This window comes from Corvus cornix, chromosome 13 (assembly GCF_000738735.6).
Source record: "Corvus cornix cornix isolate S_Up_H32 chromosome 13, ASM73873v5, whole genome shotgun sequence".
In the NCBI taxonomy this organism is placed as follows: domain Eukaryota; kingdom Metazoa; phylum Chordata; class Aves; order Passeriformes; family Corvidae; genus Corvus; species Corvus cornix.
This window is the reverse complement of record NC_046343.1, coordinates 468,653-491,270: the sequence shown is the minus strand read 5'-3', so window position 1 is coordinate 491,270 and position 22,618 is coordinate 468,653. Positions and strand designations below refer to the sequence as shown.

At 41.5% G+C, this 22,618-nt stretch overlaps 1 protein-coding gene across 5 annotated transcripts in view; it reads right to left on the bottom strand.

Moving 5' to 3' along the window:
• Positions 1–22,618, bottom strand: part of JAKMIP2 (janus kinase and microtubule interacting protein 2) — a 46,315-nt gene that overhangs the window by 11,291 nt on the left and 12,406 nt on the right. For all 5 annotated transcript variants that reach the window (XR_005603041.1, XM_039559491.1, XM_039559493.1 and 2 more), the window contains exons 2-19: positions 19,387–19,652; positions 18,311–18,808; positions 16,843–17,052; positions 15,791–15,889; positions 14,964–15,110; positions 13,065–13,205; positions 12,117–12,173; positions 10,194–10,313; positions 8,581–8,709; positions 7,506–7,589; positions 7,139–7,201; positions 6,872–6,970; positions 5,407–5,505; positions 5,031–5,084; positions 4,210–4,275; positions 3,304–3,372; positions 2,229–2,306; positions 1,401–1,604 (exon numbers count right to left, since the gene is read on the bottom strand). Coding sequence is in view for 4 of the 5 variants with exons in the window: in XM_039559491.1 (XP_039415425.1) it covers positions 1,401–1,604; positions 2,229–2,306; positions 3,304–3,372; positions 4,210–4,275; positions 5,031–5,084; positions 5,407–5,505; positions 6,872–6,970; positions 7,139–7,201; positions 7,506–7,589; positions 8,581–8,709; positions 10,194–10,313; positions 12,117–12,173; positions 13,065–13,205; positions 14,964–15,110; positions 15,791–15,889; positions 16,843–17,052; positions 18,311–18,808; positions 19,387–19,515 (2,346 nt within the window). In the remaining variant the exon portion in view is untranslated. The remainder of the gene's footprint in view (positions 1–1,400; positions 1,605–2,228; positions 2,307–3,303; positions 3,373–4,209; positions 4,276–5,030; positions 5,085–5,406; positions 5,506–6,871; positions 6,971–7,138; positions 7,202–7,505; positions 7,590–8,580; positions 8,710–10,193; positions 10,314–12,116; positions 12,174–13,064; positions 13,206–14,963; positions 15,111–15,790; positions 15,890–16,842; positions 17,053–18,310; positions 18,809–19,386; positions 19,653–22,618) is intronic.

Sequence of the window (22,618 nt, the reverse complement as noted above, 5' to 3'; positions counted from 1 at the left end):
TTTGAGAAAAACTATGTAGCATGACTTAAACTTTTGCCTGCATGGGAGGAGAGATCCCCCAGAACAGAACTCCTAAGTACAAATAACGAGGCCTTGAATCTCAGTACGTTTTTTTAATTAAGTCAGGTCATAAGAGAGCTGTCCAGCAAATAGCAGAAATCCAAAGAGGCAAACCAGGAGACACCTGAAGGCCCCAGCACCTGGAGAATAGATGGCACCTGTGACTGTCTTCCTCCCTGTCTGGGGATGAGATGACTAGCTTATGGCAGCTTTCAAATTCTATGGAACCACAAAATCACAGAATGAGTCAGGTTGGAAGGGACCACAGCAGTTCACCTGGTCCCACCTCCCTGCTCAAGCAGTGTCATCCTAGAGCATGTGGCACAGGATTGCATCCAGATGGGCTTGGAATATCTCCAGTGAGGGAGACTCCACATCCTCTCTGGGTAATCTGTTCAGTGCTTGGTCACTTGCACAATGAAGAAATTCTTTCTCATGTTCAGGTGGAACCTCGGTACAACAGTTTCTGCCCACAGCCTCCTGTCCTACTGCTTGGCTACCTCCTCTTTCCTTTGCCTTTCAGCCACTTCCAACCCTGCCTGCAACTGAGGCTGGCTCAGAACTGTTCTGAGAAGCCAGAACTGCTGTGGCAGTGTCCCTCAGGGCAGTGTCCCTCAGGGCAGTTGTCATGTCTAAAATCATGAAGCTTTTTCTGTGGCAAAGGCTTGGCAAGAAAAAAATAAGGGTGGACCCAGTCTCAAGTGCCCAACTTAGGATCAGGAAAGACTGTGAGAACTGAGCCTTCCTGTGAACCAAAACCCCCTAAGCGCTGGGGATGTGCTCCTTCTCTTACTCCCATAAACATCCGAGTCAGATCTGTTTCATGGTGCAGCTCTCACATTATTCAACGTGCTGTGACAGTTTGCCTTTTGCTCTGGGACCTCACAGCTTGCAGAGCAGCAAACATCGGTCTTTCAAGGTGAAATGCAGTACCCTATCTCAGCAGTGAAAAGTACAAATGCCCAGTTGGGAGGGACAAGTAGTATCTGGAAAAACAGACAGCTTTCCTGTGCCATATGAGCCAGCAGCCCATTTCTCTTGTGCCCAGTCCAGTAACTAGGGATGACCATTTTTATTACAAAGCTAGATCCATGCAGACATCATTCTGGATGAAAACATTAGGCTAGAATTTTAAAACTCAAAATATGCCAAATCAATCTTGCACGAGTTAATATCACGTGTGCTTGCATGCACAGAAAAGACACAAAGTATGAGACAATTCAAAAAGCTGGATGCCAGGCTCCCTCATGGCCTGGAGCTTGCCTAAATTTGACCTCAGACTGTGTTCTTACACAGAAAGGCTGAGTAGATACCACATGTCTGCGATTCCTTCTTCTTACCTGATGAGCCTGCTGGAGCAGCTCCATCCTCTCCTGAAGAATCTGGCAATCATATTCTCTGCTTTTCCTCAGCATCTGACGTCTCAGCTTTTCTACTGCTGTCCTCAGCTCTTCCTGCTGTTTTTCAGTCAGTAGTTCCCCAAACTTTATCACTGTTTCTTGCTGCAAAGCATTGTACAAGGTGGCTTCAAGCTCCTGGATCCTCTGGTTGATGCAATACCAAAAGTCAATTAGAGATGAAACATGGTTTAAACCACATTGGGAACTGGGGGGTTGGTGGCAGATTCAGGCCCCTGCATGAGAGGCAGTCCCTGTGCTCAAGTGTGCAAAAATGTGAAAAACTGAACTCAGAAAATGGTTCCATGTTCTGAAAAGAAGATACGAACTTTTATTTTTTAAAATATTTTAATATTAATTTTCACTGAAATCCTTCACTTTTACTCTTTTTTATGGAGTTAGTTTATAGAGATAGAGTTGGATAGAATTTTCATATCTGAAGTGTAAATTATTTCACCAATTTTAAAATTTCAACCTATTGCACTAAAAAACTCCAGTTGGACAAGCTGCCATTAATGAGCAATATCTGCCTTAAACTGACAAGAGTTTTCAGACTTCAGGGGACGTGCCTTTTTATGACATGAAAAGTCAAGGTATTGTGTTGAAGCGGTGCAGATTGCATGCTAGTACATCAGAAGAATAAGGAAAAAACAAATTTTAAAAACCCCAGTATTAATAAAAAAGCAAAAATCTCTCTTCCTGGTTCAACAAGAGTCTGTGTGCTATTGCAGAGTTGGCCAGTATGTGCTGCAGAATTTCCTTTGTACATACCATGTATGCTTGGTCAAGAGCTTGCTTCCTGTAGTCTAATTCTTCCTCCAAATAACCTTTTATTTTGCAAAATTGCTCCTACAATGAAGGATCATTTAGACAGAAAAACAAATTATTTACTCCAAATACTTTAGGAAGTTTTATCAAATCATTTACAGATATCTAATTCAGTAGGACAAGGAGACTGGTTTTTGACTGGTGCTTGGCAGAAATATCTCACTCAGCTAGAAAAGAAGGAAGGGCAAATAGCTGTAGATTGCTCTTGTATGTGAATACATTTGATCTACATGAAACTAAATCCATCCTGTCTGTTGGCTTCAGTGGTATCGCTTGGCATTTCAGCAGTGAAATTTAGGGTGTTCTGTGTTATTTTTCTAAAGATACCTCCTCTGGCATCAGGAATTACTCTTTTTGTGCTTTCTCTTATTTTGGAAGAGGTGTAAAAGTGCACTAAACTAAACAGGAACTAACCAGACATTCACATTCACATTACAGGGGGGCAGCTGCTGTGCTTTAACTTATCAGTCCACCTTAAGCTGAATAGACTTAAGTACAGACATACCACAGGAACAGAACAAAAGCCACTACAGCTGTCTAATTCTTGTAGTTACGCTTGTTCATCTTGTAGGCTACTGCCATTAACTAGAGTAAGAACAGGGTAAGGTACTAACTTTACTTAGTATGTAATGAAAGCCAACAGTGTTATAATTGAGTAATTTTTCACATGCTGGTCCTGAATAAAATGCAATACAACAGCTAATGTTTAGACTGTGAATCTGATGAGGTAAATAATGTGTGCATCTTTGAAAATTATTGAGAAACATTTGAACCCTCTGTACTTATTAATAAACAGTCATCCTCATAGAAAGAGAGAAGAAGTTTTTAAACTTTTACTACTTCTGTTATTCTGCTGTTGCATGTGAACTGGACCAGGAACAATTTTATGGATTCACCAATAATCAGAGAAAGGCTGCATAGTTCATTTGCCAATAGATTCCTAGCTATTTTTTGGCACATCAGGTAAGTGTGACACAACCAGCATTCCTAAGATGTGTAATAAGGAAAGTTTTCTTACCATATCACTTTCCAGTTCCATCATCTTCTGATGCAGAGCAGCTTCAGCTCCCTCAATCTGCTGGATCCACTGGAGAGAAGACAATGAGAGCTGTAACCTGCTGTGTTTTCTAGCACACAAGCAGTGGCAAGTGGGATATCTACAGCATCTTGTTAGTCTGTTTATAGCAGCCTGCTGCTACTGCTGGGTTCATCTTGAGACTGTTTGTGACAGAGGCAGCCATGATGTCTGCAGGTAGTACTTGGCAGGGAAGCAGCAAGAGGATTGCCACTGCTGGGTCACCAGAAGACGGAGAAGCACATGCCCTGGGATGGACAAGGAACCCATTTCCCATGGATAAAGGCCTACAATGGGACTATAGCACCTCAAAAATAGCCTAGCTGACTTTATGGCAGTTCTGTTGGCAGAGGAGGAATTGTTGAGCAGAGTCCTTGGAAGTTGTCATGTTGAAAAAACTGTGTGCTGCATTTGAGCCTTAGAGAGCAATTTTAACCAACCCCCACTTTTTTCCTAATATCTGAAACAAGGAACATAGACATATACTTTCAGTGAAATTTTGGCATGCAGATCCCTTTGGAAGCTTTAGAAATCTCAAGACTGTGAATTCCAAACTTTATCTAATCATGGCTTAAATTTCTGATGGTTTCCCATTCAGTTTTCAATTGCAAGTTTTGTTTCATATTATTTTTGTATTTGTAGTTTTTTCTACTGCACAGCTTGGGCTAGCTCAGTTTGATATTTTTGCTGCTTTAGCAAGGTGTTTGGGACTGTGCTGGCACAGTTTATTTTATTTGGGGAATCACTTCCAACACTAGGAAATTTAACAATATTGATGACAACAACAGGGAAGAAAATGTGTAGATGAGGCTTTAGGTAACACGTGAGAAAAGCAAGCACACAATTTACCTTTTCTGCCAAGGACAATACCGTGGAAGCCTGAATTATGGCCACTTGTTCTTCATTCCTTAAATTCTGTGAAGAGAAAGAGAGGAAAGAGAAAAATTGGCAGCAGTTTCCTGCATGAATAAAGACAATCCATCCTACAGACCAGGTCCACAGTTTTCAGAGGATCCCTGTAGTACTGAGTATTCGGTTTCCATTGAAACATTCAGAGTCTGTTAACACATTAAGAAGACCACTGCTTTTGCCTTTCTACATTATATGGATTAACTGTATCATTCGTTCCATTACATCTTAAGACAAATGTAAACTAAAATTAGACCCATTTGTTTGTCTTCATGCTAGTTCTACAAAGCTGAATTTCCATCAAAGTTTTTGTAAAAATAGGGCTGATTTACATCAGCACATGAATAGACAATTATGATCCTTGGTTTTTATTTCTTATAAACTTTTTAAAGACATATCTAATGTTGGCCAGAGATACAGGATCTCTTCTACGTGGGCAGCTATGCCCTCTTAGAAAGCCACAGGGAATTTGATAATTCTTGCCTATTTATGAAACTGTTTGAAGGAATCCTAGTCCTGATGAAGAATGGTTTACTCAGACTGCCAAACTCATTCATGTGTTTTCCTGAGTGAATGGGGTGCAGTTGGGCCCAGTTCCAAATATCAGTGGTCTTTGGACGTTCTTTCCAGTCTGCTAAACCATACGTAAAAGATGCATAATTTAACAAGTATCTTAGAAAATAGTCATAATTCTACATATCACTTACTGCACTGTACAAAATGCAGCTTGTAAAGAGAAAATATCTCCCCTTTCAACTTACCCCATTATCACCTAGGATGTCTAACTGCTTTATGAGGTCTGGGATGCTGACATCCTGCAAAGAGAGAATAAGGTAAAGACATGGCGTGCACCTTTTATCATGGCTGCAATATCCATCTAGTCTATGAACCACAGGGAAGTCAGCCATTTTGTTTTATCCTATGGAAATGCACCATACATTGATTTCAGTTGCCTTTGAACCAGATTTTATCATTATGGTAAGAATTTTGAGTTTAATTGAACTGTGTCTGTCACCACACTCTTACATTAGACTGAGTTGAAATGCCTAAAGTTTAGTGGAGTTATTAGTAATGGGTTATATGGGCAGTACCCACCACTCCTGTAGGGAAAAGCACTGCTTTACAAAACTGACCTACCTTAACCCCTTCCTTCATGCAGTAGATCTGTAAAGCACTCACACCATCTGAGAATGGGTGAATCTGGAGATTAAATGGTGGAGACCGTCTCTCTCTTTCCTGCAAATAAATTCAAAAGATGCTAGAGAATGTATTAGGATGAAGCAGACACACACAGAAAATGCCATAGCTACTGTTTATATCATGCTTGGCTTGCATGCTTCATTTTACAAGCCAAGGAATGAAACATCTAGACCTAGTCTGAAAAAGTGAGCCAAGTGGGACAGAATCCTAAACCCAAGGTAACTGTTTAACAGGCAATTATTTGATAAATTACGTCAATTTGCAAATTGGCTGTGGACAGGCTGTCACCTAGCTAAGATTCAAGTGATTTGCTTTATGAAGTGCTGAACAACTACACATTTTTGTAAATACTCCCTTTAGAAACAGGTGTTTGACTTTAGACCATTGGGAGACTCAGATTACACATTTTCGTCATCCTGGTATGTTGTACATTCTAACATCTGTGGAAAACAAGGTATTCAAAAAAACTGATCAACTTAGCTATTTATACACCTTTATTGCTTAAAGTTTACAAATATTTGTCCAGTTTTAAAGGACCAGAGACAAAAATAAAAATTTGAAGATGCTATGCTATTTCTCATTCCTTTCAGGTATTCAGGCAAGCACGGAAGTGAAGATAAAACTTCACTTCCACACACATTTTTGGTTTATGAACATGTAATTCACTTGATCAGTTCAGCTCCCTGCCATATGGAAACACAGCTGTCAAGTAAAACTGTGGGACAGTTCAATAAATAAGGGGCAAGTCTGACACAGCATTAATTTATGAGACCCAGGAAAGGCTCTGTGTGGCAAGTGTATTTGGCCTTGGACAGCAACTGAAAAGAACAACTGAAAAATAAACCAGCTTATACTGGGGAAGAGAGCAGGTGAAGTTGTGGCTGGCTGGTGCTCCAAAGAAGTGTCTGTAACTAGAGGCAGTCTGGGAAGAGGGAGCTTGAAGTCCCACAGAGGCTTCTGGAGCTCCTACATCAATGTCCAATGTCACCTGAAAGACTGTTTGTACCCACTGCAGGTCATGGAAAAGCTGCTCAACAGGGAATGTGTCCAGTGCCCGCAAAAGGAAGAGCACTTGCACATGGGCAGACAGGCATCTCCAAGTATTAGAAAAATCATGCCCACAGGTGTGGTAACTAAGAGCTAACTCATGTTAATCAGCTAAGCTTACCTGTGGACACTAGGCACCTGGCTCAGGGTGAAGTGAACCAGCTGGGTATGGAGCTTACTATTTCCAGGATATTAGAGCTGACATATTTCAGCTCACAATGAAAAATGCTGGTCCTGATTTTTTACTCTGTTTTATTGCTACAAAATTGTGTAAACCCTTGATTAAAGTTGGTGTCCAGTGCAAGTGCACTCATTTCATTTCTACCAGATCTACTGTCAGAAGTGCATCCATCACCTCCAGCTCAAGGTTGCGGAACTCCAGCAGCTCGTTCTGGTCTCGCGCATCCTGCAGCTCCTGTTGCAGACGGTTGTTTTCTGCTTCCATTTTCTCTATCTAACAGAAATATGTTAAATCATGATCTGTGTGACTGTTACAAGAACCATGAAGTATTAGGTGAGTAGTAGTTGAGGTAGCATAGGCTGTGCAAAATCTAAACCCTAAAGATGTCTCACAGGATCCAGATAACCCTTCAGAGTGAACATGCAAACCTTTTGACCATACCTTGTCTAAAAGCTCTTGGTTCCTCTTAATGAAAAGCTGCTTGTCTTCCACCCAGTGTGAGTCCTGTTGGACGAAGCAGTAGTATTACAGAATAACCAAATTCCATGAGGCCTGGCACATTTATTGAAAATTGGAGCCACAATATTCAGGCTTTGAAATCCTACAGGAACAAGCTGTCTTTTATAGAACAAAAACATTTTAAGTTTACAAAGCTGTAGCAAGGCTTCTGAACTTGCTGGATCTGCTTGTTTACTGACTGGCAACATTACATCTCATGGAAGTTTATACTGAAATTGTGCTAGGTATTTTGTAAGCAGAGCAGGTAAGATACAAAACAGGAAAAAAAACCCACACAAGAATTACTTACCTGCCCTTTCTGAGCCAAAGTTTTCTCCAGATCTTCTATTTTGGCTTTATACCTCTGGACTTCAGCTTGAAGTTGCTCCTGAGCCTGTTGAAGTCAGGCACCGCATTAAAGAGTAACAAAATCAGCAATGTGACTGGTATTAAAAGGAAACCAAAACCAGCACAGCCTGGGTTCATGCTGTCAGTTCCACTGAGTGAGAAACCATTAGAAAGGTTCTGACTCAGTGATATTTTGTGCCACCCCTTAGACTGGCACAAAGATGACACAAGGGAACAGAGCTGTGGATCAGCCCCAACTCCCCACCCAAGCCTATTCCACCATGGATTGCATCAGAGCAGCAAAATACAAGCTCAGGTATTGGGGGGTGCTCTGCTCAAAGACCTTGATAAGGGGCAATCCCTAAATTACAAAAAAAAAGTGCTTAGTTGATCAGAGTGGCAAAAGGTAGTGGGAAGAGGCAATTTTAACTGCCAGGAGGGTCTTCAAGAGCTGACTAAACAAAGTACTAAACAAACTGATACAATCTTACAGCTGACTGCTGCGAGCAGGAATTTGGGCTGAAGGACTGAGGTGCTTTCCAGCCTGAATGATTCTGTAATTTTATTAGAGGGACATTTTTAGCCTTGGAAGGTTTACTGTAGCCTGCATCACATTAAAATTTGAATATAATTTGCATTTCTCTGTTAGAAACATTCAGATATTCCTAAAGTTGGTGTAATATGTGCCTTTGTGAAAACCCACAGGCCTTCATTTGCCTTTAAAACCCAACCCTATCATTAGGCAAATGATAAGAAAACCCTTGTGATTCTGTGTCAGGCTGCAGAGTTGTCTGCTTTGGCATGCCTGCCTAACTGCAGAGTTTTCAGGTTCAGGTGGAGGACAGCTTCTTGTAAACGGGGTGATTGTGCTCATTCTTTATTGTCACTCTCTTTAAAAATGTACTCAGCAAACGAGTGAACAAACATTTCTCAGTGTTCTGGATGCTGTATGTAGCTCCATTTCATTGTATGTCCCTTTGAGGGGTTTCTTGTCCTGACAGCAATGAAATACTGTTACTCTCAAAACAAATACTGACCCTGGCTTCTCTTTCAGCATCTATGACCCCTCCCGTCTGTTCCTGCAGCAGTGCATACGCTCTCTGCAGGGCCTGGTACTCCTTTGTCAGCTGCCGAAACCGAAGCTCTGACTCTTCTGCTGCTAAGCCCTGAAGAATAAGAAGGAACATGTCTAAGCCACGGAGAGCAAAGCACTGTCAAAGCAAAGAATGCAAATGTGATTTGTTAAGCACAGTAGTTGGTTTACAGGTCTTGATTCAAATAGCTTTTTGGATCACAGTGACCTTGGTGTCATCTGAAATTAAAAAAAGGGGAAATTATACAGCACTTATATCACAGAATCAGCTGAGTTGGAAGGGATCTACAAGGATCATTGAGTCCAACTCCTGGCCCTGCAAGCACCATCCCCGAGAGTCACTGAGAGTGTTGTCCAAACACTTCTTGAACATTCTCAGGCTTGGTGCTGTAACCACTTCCCTGGGGAGACCATTCCAGTGCCCAACCACTCTTTGGGTGAAGAACTTGTTTCTACTATCCAACCTAAATGTCACCTGACACAACTTCAGGCCATTCCCTCAGGCCCTGTCACTCGTCACCACAGATAAGAGATCAGTGTCTGTCCCTCCTCCTCCCCTCATGAGGAAGTTGTAGACTGCAATGAGGCCTCCCCTCAGTCTCTTCTCCAGGCTGAATAAATCAAGTGACCTCAGCTGCTCCTCACACAGCTTCCCCTCAGAGCCCTTCACCATCTTTGTTGCCCTCCTTTGAACACTCTCTAACAATTTAATATTTTTCTTGTATTGTGGCACCCAAAACTGCACACAATATTCAAGGTGAGGCCACCGCAGTGCAGAGCAGAGCAGGACAATCCCCTCCCTTGACTGGCTGGCAATGCTGGGCCTGATGCCCCCCAGGACATGGGTGGCCCCCCCCCCGCTGCCAGGGCACTGCTGACTCATATTCAACTTTCTGTCAACCACCGGGTCCCTTTCCAGGTGCTGCTTTCCAGCATCTCATTCCCCAGTCAGTCTGTAGATCCAGGCTACCCCATTCCCAGGTGCAGAATCTGGCACTTTTGCCTTGTTGAACTTCATCTGGTTGGTGACGGCCCAGCCCTCTGATTTGTCGAGGTCTCTCTGCAGGGCCTCCCTGCCTCTGAGGGAGTCAACAGCTCCTCCCTGTTTTGTATCATCTGAGAACTCGCTCAGTATCCCTTCCAGTCCTGTGTCCAAGTAATTTATGATGAAACTGAAGAGCACAGGGCCTAAGACAAAGCCCTGCAAAACCCCACTAGTGACAGGTAACCAGCACGATGTCATCCCATTCACTATAACTCTTTGATATGTCTTCAAGCTAAAAGAAATGCAATAGGCTTGTTTTCTTGAAAGGGGAGAGGAAAAAAAATCACCTCAAATTGCAGGGTAGTCATAGCTATAGACTCTATGGACCAGATTGTGGAAGAAACTCTCAGCATTTCAGTATATGAGTAACCAAAATTAAGGTCAAACTTAAGTATTTATCATTCAGTATGCACTATAAAAACCTAAGTGTTCTTGAGAGTCTGACCACTTGTTTTGAAAGTCATCATCTCGTGAAAACCTGTAACTTGCCTGTGGAAAGAGTCAGATCTTACCTCATCCAGATCATCATCTGGAGTTGCTGGTGTCCTGTCTGTTCTATATGAGGCCACAGAGGATGTTTCAGAGTCCATAGAATCATCATCATACCCAAAAACTGTATCCATGACATGTCTCTACAGAAGGAAAAACATGATTTCTGAACCTTCATGTAAACTTGTAGCATGCATTTTGGAGAGGGGAAGAGGGGGGAGTTGCTAGTTACTTAAAAGACAAGGTGTGAAAAATGAACAGTGGGCTACACCTGCAATCACCATCTTCAAACAAATTCAGTGGAAACCCATTGAAGATCAGGTCTTGTGCTGGTGGAGATTTAAGTTTTCTGAATAATTTTTCTGAGGGTCTGTCTCAGCCTAACTGGAAAACAATGTGAGCAGCAACATGCCAGAGGAAAAGTCTCTGCCCTTGCAGGAAGGCAGGAGAATTGTTTGTTAACCACAATGCTCTTCAGAAGATATCTATCAACATGCAGATTAGTGTGCAAAAGTAACACCATAAGGAGCTGAAAACTTGTGTAGAATAGGAAGCCCTCCTTCTCTCACAGACACTGCTGATACTTTTAATGTCTAGGTGCTTCTCTCACTGATATTGCCACTGGACCATGTGAGTGAAAGCTATGCTACTACAAAACTAACATGAAGGAACTTTTATTGCATCTTTCCAGGACTACAGTAACTGGCACATGTTATAAACAACTGCTCATGCTCCACAGTTTGGTTGTATGCCTGACACCTCGCTACCACCAATCTCTGTAGCCAAATTAAATCAAATTAAAACTGTGAGACGTGCTCTGTGAAGATACAGATGCTTGACCCTGCAGGCTTGGTTTCAGGGTACAGATTTGAACATTTAAATACTTGGCTTATGGATAATTCTGAAGACAAATGGATCAACGAGCAATTAAGATGCACTTTTATTTGTAACATTTTTCACTTTGCTGACCGGTTAAAATCTTCTAAACCTGGAGTTTGAATCACACAAAAAACATGTACCAAAGATGTCAATTAGCTTTTGCATATATTGTAATTTTTGCTCATTGTGTTGTCAAGTGAAGACAATTGCCATATTCTCCAGTGTTATAACCTCTGATGAAAATACTATTCAGTCCTTGTTGTGTCTGCTGTATACTGCTTCGCAACCCACACAGAAACAATGCGATAACACAGCTAGGATTCATTGGTCTGAAATTCCCAGTGTGTAGACAGTGCTGTGTTACTTTCACAGAACACAGCTGATGCACTATGGGATGTCCTTGGAGAACTGAGAGCAACCAAGCAACCAGTATTTCCACTTTTTGGAGGTGGGACATGAATGTCGCAAAGTCATGCTCCACATCTAGCTGATAAAGGAGCTGTGTGAACCACTCCTGACTACTCAGCTCTAAAATTGTTGTAAATTATACCAGTTTTGGACTTAACCCAATTCAGGGTGATACAAAGGTTAGTCAAAGGTATGTGGAACTGAGCAGGAGAGAATGACACAGTATCTCAGGCAGAAATTTCCACTTGAAGAATAGAGATGCACAAGGATTTGGCTTTAGCCCATATGTGCTGTAAAAAACAGATTGCAGAAAAAAGATGGGAAGGTCTCTGGAAACGTAAATATCTCTCAGCATAACAAACCCTGAGACCAATACTTACAGAAACCAAATGGAAGGACAATTATTACTATTGGTGGGGGAGAGGACGACAGATGGGATGGGAAGCCCCATTCTGCTGAAAATAAAATAGCTGCATACCCTTAACTGAATTTCAAAGTGGATTTAAAAAGCTCTCCCAAAGTAACTAAGGAACTTATAAACCTGATCACTAAAGCAGATTGTTATAATCCACAAAGCTCTCTTTAATCAGATTGCTAAAGTGTGTTTTCCTACAGAGCCTACTTGAACTTTGTAAATGAGAAACAATTTTTCATCTTACCTTAATTGGTTTTGAGCTCCTTTTATGCTTTCTCCGACGAATGAGTTTCTCCCTGTCCTGGAAAATAAGATTTAAAAGTTATTCTCGCTTCTCTTCTTTGCAGCTGTTAGATGGCCAAATATACAGAGGAAACAAATAACAGAACTTCCAGTGACTCTCTCCATATGTTTAAACAAGAATCTAATTCCAGGTAGAAGGGAGGATTCATATCCAAATCTGTATGTGTGTCAGCTGAAAACCACCTAAAAAAAGCCCTTGTGCATTTGCCTTGAGCAGCTGCCAAACAACAGGAGCTGACGGATTGCCCTTTAAAATCACTGGGAGGCCTGATGCGTGGGTTTGGGCACTGCACAAGGTGCTGTCTGCCTTCCCTGATGAGGAGATGCTGCCTCTGTCTCAAAGTCATTAAATGATGGGAGTGTTGATCTCACCACTCCTAGCAAGGATGTCTCAGAAGAGCCTGTTTCGGAATCTTTCTCTTTCTCCTCAGTATCATAATGGAAAGTCAGCTGACAAAGGAATTGTCAGCGTTAAATGACAGAAGATCTGGAAACCCACTGTCTAGCTGTACATGCTTTGCCAGCACATGATAAGACACTGTGGGCCAGCCTCTTGTTAAGGAAACCTTTAAAGCATGACTTAGTTATAATGGTAAAACACTTGGCACAGCCCTGTCTTGTGAACATGTAGGTACCTTCCCAAGCTCCACAGTTCTTAGTTTGCATTCCTTTCTGGAGTTCAATTCACAGTGCTATGCTTTGAGTTGTAGGGCTGATCCTCCACTACAAATTCAGTAAACTGCACACATGCACACCTACAGCTAAACATCTGCTGTTTAAAAAAGAAGATAAGGTATTAATGCTCAGACCTCTAGTTATAAGAAGAAATACTATCAGTAGTAAACTGTACATAGCAATCATTCCTAATTTCCCAGTGCTCTGAACATACCCTTGTTAACTCATCAATTATGTTCTGCTGTTCTATGACCTGAAGCTTTAAAAATTCCGTTTCTTGTTCCTCATTAGCCTGATCCAGGTCATTGAGAGATCTTAATTTCTTTAGAGGAGGATGTGATGTTATTTTTTCTCTCTGTGGTAAGAAGAAAAGATAAAAGAGATAAAATAAGATTCAGCAACTAGAAGACCACCTTTCAGCTAAAAACTAAACATTACCTTTCATTTAAGCTATATAGACCTTTAAATATGTTTCAGCTACACTGTTTTTTAATTAATGCCCATCAGCGCTTCTTAACAATAAAGTAGCACAGCAAGGCTGAGTTCTTTAATCAGAACAACAAAGCTTTATCTATTTAGTTACCATGTGGCAACACAGCCTCTGCAGCCCTTAAAGGTCACACACCATAGCTCTTCCTTGGCCATGCATCAAGATGCCCCCACATGTGGCAAATAGAGTTGAACCTGTCCAGTGGGTAGGCAAATAGTATCTGCTCTCATGACCCCATGTCCTTACTGATACTCAACGTAGGACCATACACAGTGAGGCAATGGTCATGCTTTACTCATGTGAAAGACATGCATCCAGTTGGACAAGGAGGAAAGGCAAAAACTGTGGTAACAGACATTTTAACTACAGGTCAATATCCTGCCTGCTCCTGAGCATATGTGGGAAAAGAGATGGCTGAAACCTGTGAGAATTACTCTAGCCACCCACAGCTTGTTAACTTTCATGGTTTTGGCATCCATAATGTGAAGAGCAGATGTCAGGGAGCTAACTTAGCACATATATGCTGTCCACAGATACGCACCAGTGGTGCTGCCCACTGATGTCTAATGCATGCAGATTCCCAAGTCCTTCCTCTTTGCTGTGGGAGACCCCAAGGGACAGTGATCTGCACTACCACAGCTGTGGAAGAATAATTCTGACCCATGACACCTGCAGTAAGTTTATCTGTCTTCTAGGCATGGGTTAATTGCAAAGTCTTAAAGTGGATTAACTGTGTAACACTAAAGTCTTTTGTCTGTGAGACAAGAAAGTGAATCTGATCATCTCCGCCCAATCACCAGGAAAGCTGCTTCCCACTGCAGGGCACTTAGCCTGCTCAGGACAGTGGCTACTACAAGTCAGGGCAAGGTCCATGAACACCCTTAGCAGGGAAAGTTGTCTCAGTCTGCCAGCTTACATCTGGCGACCCAGAACATCCACCTCCTTTTTCACTAATGCCAAAGCAACATCAGTGCATGTGTAGGAATATAGGGCCTGGAAGCAGACTGATAAGGCAATCCCATCTGAAGGATATGGAGACATAACTGCTTTGACCCCACTTCATATAGCCCTGACATGGGAAATGTATAGCCCTAACCAAATTTAAATACCACCATTCTCCCTTTCCCATATCCATCCACCATGCGTATGTTTTATGGAAAGATTCTATGTGCCTAGTGCCATATCAGAAGTTTACTTTGTCATCATCAGCTCTAAAAAGAATGTGTGCATGATGCAAGAACATCATGCTGGCTGAAAACATCACTCTTAACAGCATCCTTTTTGAGTTCCAGACAAAAAATAGCACAGCAGGACATGCCTCAATGATACAACTATTTTTTCCTCTTTTTTTTGAAACAATTGAAACTCAATATTCTAACTTTGAGAATGGAATTAAAGACTGTGATTAAGCATTCATGTAAATATATTGCCCATGTATGCATAATACACAATATTATGGTATGTAAAACTATAATACAGACCTAACCATGGCTGTATCTTAGCAATAGTATTACATGTAATATACAACACATATTCTCTATTTATATACATCATGCACTATGCAGATGTGGCCACCAACACATAGATCATCCAGTAATCCTCATTTTGCTCTTCAGTACCAACCATCTCTATATTTTCTTTAGTGACTGCTTTGAGTTTATCTTCCATGCGCTGCAAAGACTGCATAAGTTCATCATTTCTCTTTGTGAGGCACTTGTTCTTTTCCAGAAGAGGTTTACATTGTTTCTCAGCTTCTCGGACACGCTTCAACTGGATTGATAACAGCAATTAATAATTGTCATGAGAGACACATGAATATGCTTGTAATTTGCAATCTTGACATATATTTTGCAATTATGACATAAAGAACATTCAAGCCAGCTAAACTGATATGAAAGGAGTGCGTTAAGATTTCTAGCTCAGGAATAAAATAAACCATCAAGAGTTGAACTTATCCTCATCTTTAAGCAGAGAAGTAGGAATATAAACAGGTTAAATAGCCAGGGTCCTGATTCAACACACAGGTATCACCACAGTGTAGAAAATCAGATAAAGGGATCAATTCACTGGTGTCAGTTCTTCCTAGATTCAGTACTTAACTATTTTCAACCTGGTCAAATACTGGACTACAGACCTTACAGACATTATTTCATTTACAAGGTAAGTCTCACCATACACTGTTGTGTGCTCAAAAGGAGGGAACAGAAGCGTTCACACAGGACCCTATAAGCCTTGCTGCCTTGACTTCTGCTGTGATTTTGTACTCATGTACCTTCAATGAAATTATTGTTTAATTCTAGGATAAAAAGTTCTCCTCAGCCTCCTGAGTGATGGGCCTGATGGATGGACAAGGCATATTCATCACCAGCTTTATCCTTGGATCCTCCCCCTCTTTGTCTTTCCCCATGGCTCTCAACCTCCTTTGTCTGCCAGTGCAAAAGCTCACATACCAGTTCATTTCGTTCATCAACAAGCAATGTGTTCCGGTCTTCCAGCTTCCGTATCGTGGCATTCAGCTCTGCTATCCTCTTCTGGTTTCTGCGCAAGTCCTGTACATGAGCAACAATGTCACGCAGTTACTGGTTTTACTGGTTCTCTTCAAAATACATGCTTGGGAAAAGAATCCTTAAAAATCACACACCAGTCAACTTAAACTGTCATCACCAACAAATTATCTTTAGGGACTTTTACAGTACTGAGTATGTTGGCAAATATATATATACATATATATATATATATATATATATACACACACATAATTTTTTTTTTTTTTTTAGGAAGAAGTATCTGGTTTGGGGGATACTTTAATTGAAAATTTAAGCCGCTTAAAAAAATTAAGAGAAAACAACCAAACAGATGATAATTTTTTATGAAGGAGATGAAAAAGCTAAAAGATTCTAATTTTTATTGCCTTTTCCTATTGATTGCTTCTATTTGTTGAGCCACTGCATCAGGTGAAGAAGTCAGGACAACCCTTTCAGTATCCATTACAATTACTTTCTTATTCCTCATTTGTATACATGTAAGTATGCTTTTATATATACACTGGTTGTGTAAACATCTTCAGTTTAGTCACACAATGGGTGACATGCATGCTTTGTGAATGATACCCAAGAGCTGTCTGTGGGAAGACAGACAAAGAGGAGGATCTCCTAAGAGTCTCACAGATTCTCTACCCCCAGCCTTCTCCTTGCCCCTCTGTGCTCATACTCCTAATTCTTTCTGGTTTTGAGAATGCATGTTATCCAGGTAGTTATGTTCATTGGTGATTCTTTCAAAGGGGCACTGATTATTTAAGCTGTGTTGTATTTGTGAATAGAACAACTGATGAAAACCAACAGTACAAAGCTTTGTCCAACTAGCATACCCTCTGAAGACTCTATGGACATTAACTTGTCTGTAGTGAGTAAGTGGGAATGTTTTCCCAGGGCCTGAGAAGGTATGTCAGCAAGAAACACACATCCATGCTTCTGTTTTGCAGGGACCAGTAAAACCTGCATACAGGGCTGCTGCAGTGCTCCGAACCATCTCCGGCTCTTCCAGGGATCTCTCTCTTGGGACTGCTCATGTTACACTCTGCCTCCTTCACCAAAAAGAGCTGTTCATCCAGAGCTTCCTTCTGCAGCTGCAGCTTCTGCACATAGCCTGTCTGTGTCTCCAGTTCTTTCTCCAGTGAAAATATGATCCTGTCTTTAGCCTTGATCTCGTCCATCTGAATGAAAGAAACACCAGAACAATATTACTGCGTGAAGGCAACAGCATTTCTTCAACTTATATTGTATGATTTACTTAAGAACAGTGATCACCCCTCAAATCTGCTCTACCATACTGCACCCGGCCTGTAAAACAACACAGTCTGAGCCATACCCATAATTTGGCACAGGAGCACATTCATTGAGCATTCTAGCAACACAAGAATACACCTCCAGGATGCAGACTGTGAATTGGGGGACTTGTATCATTCTTGACAGTTTAAATTATCATTTCTTTTACTTAATTGTGAGTTCTTGAATTCCAATTTTCAAGCTAAACTTTCCACCATTACAGGCAGGTCCAGCTCTCCACATGACAGTGTGCTCTGGTTCTGCCCAGGACAAGGTTAATTTTTGCAGTAGCCAGGAGGGGCATGGACCCAGAGGTTTTTCTATAGCATCTAATGTCATTTTCTGGGAATGGGGGAAGGGCTCCCTTCTGGATGAGGGTAGCATGGCTGCGGTCAGGTCACGGGCTGCGTGGTGAGCATTTTGCATGTAAGTCACTCTCCTCTCTCTTGTATATTTTTGTTATTAATATTGCAGCTGCTACTGTTTGTTTTCTTATTTCATTGCTGTGTCCAGTAAATTGGTCTTACGTCAATTCATGATCTCATCTTTACCTTTTGTGCCTCCAGTTCTCCTCTCCAGCCCACTGCATGGGATGGGGAGTGAGCAAGCATCAGCATGGTTTTGAAAGGCTAAGTGGGAGCAGAAATTGGGGAGTACCGTTCCTAAACCACGACACAGGGAAACAATGCAACCTGCACCTTTGCTGGTGTGGGCCTCTTTTTGTTCATTTTCCACAGTAATTACTGAAGGCTACACCAAGGCCAACCCAAAAGATATCTCCTCTCCTGCCATGGTTTATTATGTTTAGGATACCATAAGAGAATCTGGAGAAACCAAAAAACTGCAAACGCAGATGCAAATGCTTTATCTTAACCATCTGCACCTTGCATGTATTAGCAGATCAGGCAGCCAAATCCTTATGGATTAGGCCAATCACTCTCCTAATTTAAGATGTTAACTGCCATCACAGTGCTATAGCTGACTCACTGTGATCTACTTATTCCTGACAAATGACAGTGAGAAATTTGTAATACTTTTTCAAAGTGAGTTGCACTGCAGAGTTCTGTTACGCAGAAACAGCTAAGAGACACAAAAGGCAAACTCAGTGCAGCCTAAGAGAACACATGAACTGTTTTGATTACTGACCAGGCGTCGAATATCCCTTTCACTCTCCCATTTGATCTTGGAAATGGCTTCCTGGTGGGACTGATGCTCACTCCGAAGATCGCCCGCCTTGATCTTATCGGCCTGGATCATATTGTTAAGGGCCTCATCTACCTGCTTTTTGGCAGACTTCAGTTCAGTAATTTCCTGCAGAAGCTTAAGGCGCTCAGAGTCAAACTGTTTTCTGGCTTCTTCACGAGCCTCAATAGTCAGCGCTGTCCGTACTTTATCACTGCTCCCATCCCGCAGTGCACACAGTGCTGACTTGAGGCGCTGGATTTCACTGTCTCGGACTTTCACCATTCTCGTCATCTCCTGCTCGTGCTGTTTGATGAGGTTCTCCCTAACAGCCTGCAGCTCCTTCATTTTCTCCTCATGGAGTTTGGCTTTTAGCTCTGTGATCTGCACGGTCTGCTTGCGTTGCTCCACTTCGCGGATACGCTTTGTTTCTTGAGTCTTCTCTCTTTCGAGTTTAGCAACCTACATTGAGATAAAATGAAAGTCATCTGATACCAACGTAACATTATCAAAACAAGCCCGCCCAGACACATCCATGTCACATTGAGAAAGACCCTGATGAAACCCCAGACAATCCTCCACACTCCTAAAACAAAATATAGGCCAGCTTCTGAGGCATTCACATAGATTACACTGCCTTTACTCAAACAAAAAACCCTGTCTTCTCCAGGTGTCCTGCCTCTCATGATGCTACATGTACTTTTAATATTTCCTTAGGAAATAAGATTTCACTATATGTGTACATTTGTCTAAAAGCTTTTTAACCTAGCAGTCAAATTCACCAGAAAATTGGAGGGCTCAGAAATAGCAACATTCCTACAACTTTACATACTGCTCCATTTGAGGGCCAGAGGTTTCTCCAACTTGTAGCTCAGTAAAATGGAGTATTTTCCACAGAAGCCACAGGACATCCACAGTAAATGTTATGAGTTGGGAAAGAATCAGACCACTGTTTTAGGAACGAGTTGTGTGATACCACTTTTTCCACGCGTTTGTCTTCTTCAGCAGACACTTTTACTTAAAACCAAATGCTCACTCACCTTAGATTTCTCCTGATGCAGCTCAATTTGAATGTCTGTTAGTTTAGTCCTGAGTTCCTCATTGGCAGCCTGCAGGGCAACAATCAGTGCCTCAGGCTTTTCGCCCTTGCTCCGTCCTTTTTTTGACATGGTTTCTTATCAGTGAGAGTCCACGTGTTTATTTCAAATATGGACTGCCATCTTTTTCTGTTCCTTTCAGTGCCAGTTAGTTCAGCAACTACTGCGTGACATTCCTTGAGGTCCTGGACTCAGCTGCTTTGGAAGCCCTGTGGGAAATAAGAAATACTATTATTTGTCAGTGGACAGTGCAGCTGGACAGCTCACATGCTTAAGAACACAACAGAGAGCTCCCATCTCCAAACACTGCAATCTTTGTCTGAAAACCTGCAAGGGAGATGGAGATCCCAGAACAACCATGCTTCTGAACACCAGCCTGGCACACTTGTGGGAATTCCATGTTTGCCCTTTTTCTGTTCTCAGAAAGGGGCAGGGTGCATTGAAGATAGGAGTTCATTTACCATAAAGATTAGTGCTGTTGGGAGTACAGGACTAGAAGGGACGGGTTATTTAATCCAATCCTTGCAGTCTGAGGTAACCACAAAGCAGACATTATAGTCTCAAGGATCTACCAACAATATCATTCTCATCCCCTTCCCAACCCCTGATCCCCTGCAAGATCCAGTGCCAAACTCAAAGACTCTCCACAACACTCCTACCATCTGTCACGGGAGGAAAGGGCAAGTGAAGTCCTCATAAGCATTCCAGGTCTCTGTAGAAGCAGAAAACTAGTAACATGCAAGGGCCTGTTCAGACCAGAAATTGTCCCCATGGAGTGAGAAATGAGCGCCTACGCCTTTTGGAGGATTAAGATCCTAATTTACAAATGAAGCAAGAAATTACAATATCACACCATAATCTAGCAATTGGGGGTTTAACATCTGGTTATTAACAGTATAAAATAAAATTCTGGACATTAGACGAACATCATCATTATCCCTGTATTCATTTAAATTTGATAGCATTATTATTCCCATTTGTGGCCACTAGCTGAGAGAATGTTTGGAGATCTGGTATATCAACTTGGAGATGGGCAAAGCACTGAAACATTAAGACTGCAAAGAAAGGGACAGAGCATAGTGTAGTGGTAGTGGTAAAACTTTCCAGCAACAACGATCAGTGCTCCAATGCTAGATTCCACGCAAGCTTTCCTGCATTATCGTCAGGTTGCACATTAATTTTTATATTTTATTTGCTTTAGGTACAAAACATAAATAGAATCATAATCTCCTCTGTTAAAATAGAAGTAAAGAGACCGCCAAACAGGAAAGCCTGTTTAACGCAAGAAAAACTTGCATGCATCAGTAGAAGGAAGGACAAGAATAGAACTTAATTTCCCTGTGTTTCAAGAGGGAATTTTGAGGCTGTTCCACTAGATCCAACCAGTCACCTGAAGGCATTTCCCGTGGCACTTTACTCACCCCTGTTCTTCTCTAGAGTGCTACAATGACAGCATCAGGACATTTTGACAGCAGCTTAATACTAAGGCTGATAGAGAAGGATCACTTGCAAGCTGTAGGCCACTTTCCCTGTCATGTTCCAGCTGTGGAGTGCTGTTTTGTACAACTGAGAGCATCCACAAACCTGGTTTAGCCAGAAAATCATATGGGATTTGCCACCAGTATCACAAAACAAAGCAGGCAAAGTACAGTAACAAATCTCCTGTTACGTATGGTGATACAGTCAGTATGGAAAGTGGGATGACCTAGGGATTCTGTCCCGCATTTCAGAACAAAAGGTCCTGTTTCAGCAATAGTATTTCCATTCAAAGTCAGAGGAGCAATCTCACACACTAAAAAGTTTTCAAAATTAAGGCTGTCCCAGTTAGTTATTACATACCATAGAGGTAAGAGCAAAAATTTTAGATGTAGTCTCTGCCCCAATGATCTTACAACTTATTCAAATATCCAATTCAATTACTGTGAACCAAGTACTTTCCAAAACACAGAAAAACCTTTCCCTTTTCTAACACCAGATGCTGCTGTCCATTTTGACTGCACAGCATGCTTCTGTACCACAGCCATCACAGTACCTTATCTTAATGCATCTCCCAGCAGGCCTCATTACAGAAGAATATGCATATAGCTGTACATTTATAGCAAGTAGAAAAACTGCTAATTATGCAACAGCTGCCCAATATGAGAACCACCAAATGCAAGAGGCATCTGAAATAGCGAAACTCATAGAGACACTTGTGTGAAATAACTTCACAGGAGAACCACTGCAAAACTGAACCACTGCAAAACAGCCCCATAATAAAAAGTTTCAAAGGAATAGATATCCAATTGCCTACCCAAGTACAGCTAAAAAAAAAAATCATACTTGAAATATCAAAAAATGCCTGTAGTCGAAAACCACTTTACCGGTTTGTACAGCGCTAAAGTAAAAGGGAACTTTGCCATTGACTGGAACAGGAGCAGAAACAGGAGACCAATATGTCTCCCATGGTAACTAAATCCATAAAATGTACTTAAAGATGAGCCTAGGGACTTAGAAAAAAGAAGGAAACAGAATTCTATTAACTCTTAGAATCTTAATCAGCCATACTGCCTTTCATCTTGATGAATGAATAAATTAATGCACTCCCGTTTCTTCCTGCTCTTTGAACAAGGCCACATATGCACCAGAATGCTGCAGTGATGGGTGGGTAAGGATGGGCTGAGAATTCATAGCTCTGATCTGACTGAGAACACTTCAACAGTGTTAAGCAGTATCCAGACTATTCATAATAACACATCTTAATTTTCTTTCCCAAGAGAGATCCAGAGAAGCACCATTTAGCCCAATTCAATTTTAAATATGAAATCATGTTTAAAGTAAAATGTAACTGAACAGTTCTCTTTGTTGCATAGGTGCTATCTGCTCTTGGTGTTTGTTGAAGATGGGCACAAGTACTCCCCAGTTCTCATCTCTGCTGAGTAACCTCTCTGGTTTGGATGCTTGGGCTCTTTTCAGTGTCAATCCAGCTCTCTTTACCATAGCCTTGAATGCTAAAAGACATATATTGTAATCATAGGTGTGTGGCATACTAGACTGGGATTCAAATGAAAATTACTTGGAATACAGTAGACAAGACTGTGCAGGGCAAGCTGGAGAGAAAAATAGAAAATATTCACTGACAGGTGTTTCATGATGAATATAACTGCACTACAGTTCAAAGTGGTGATTTATCAGA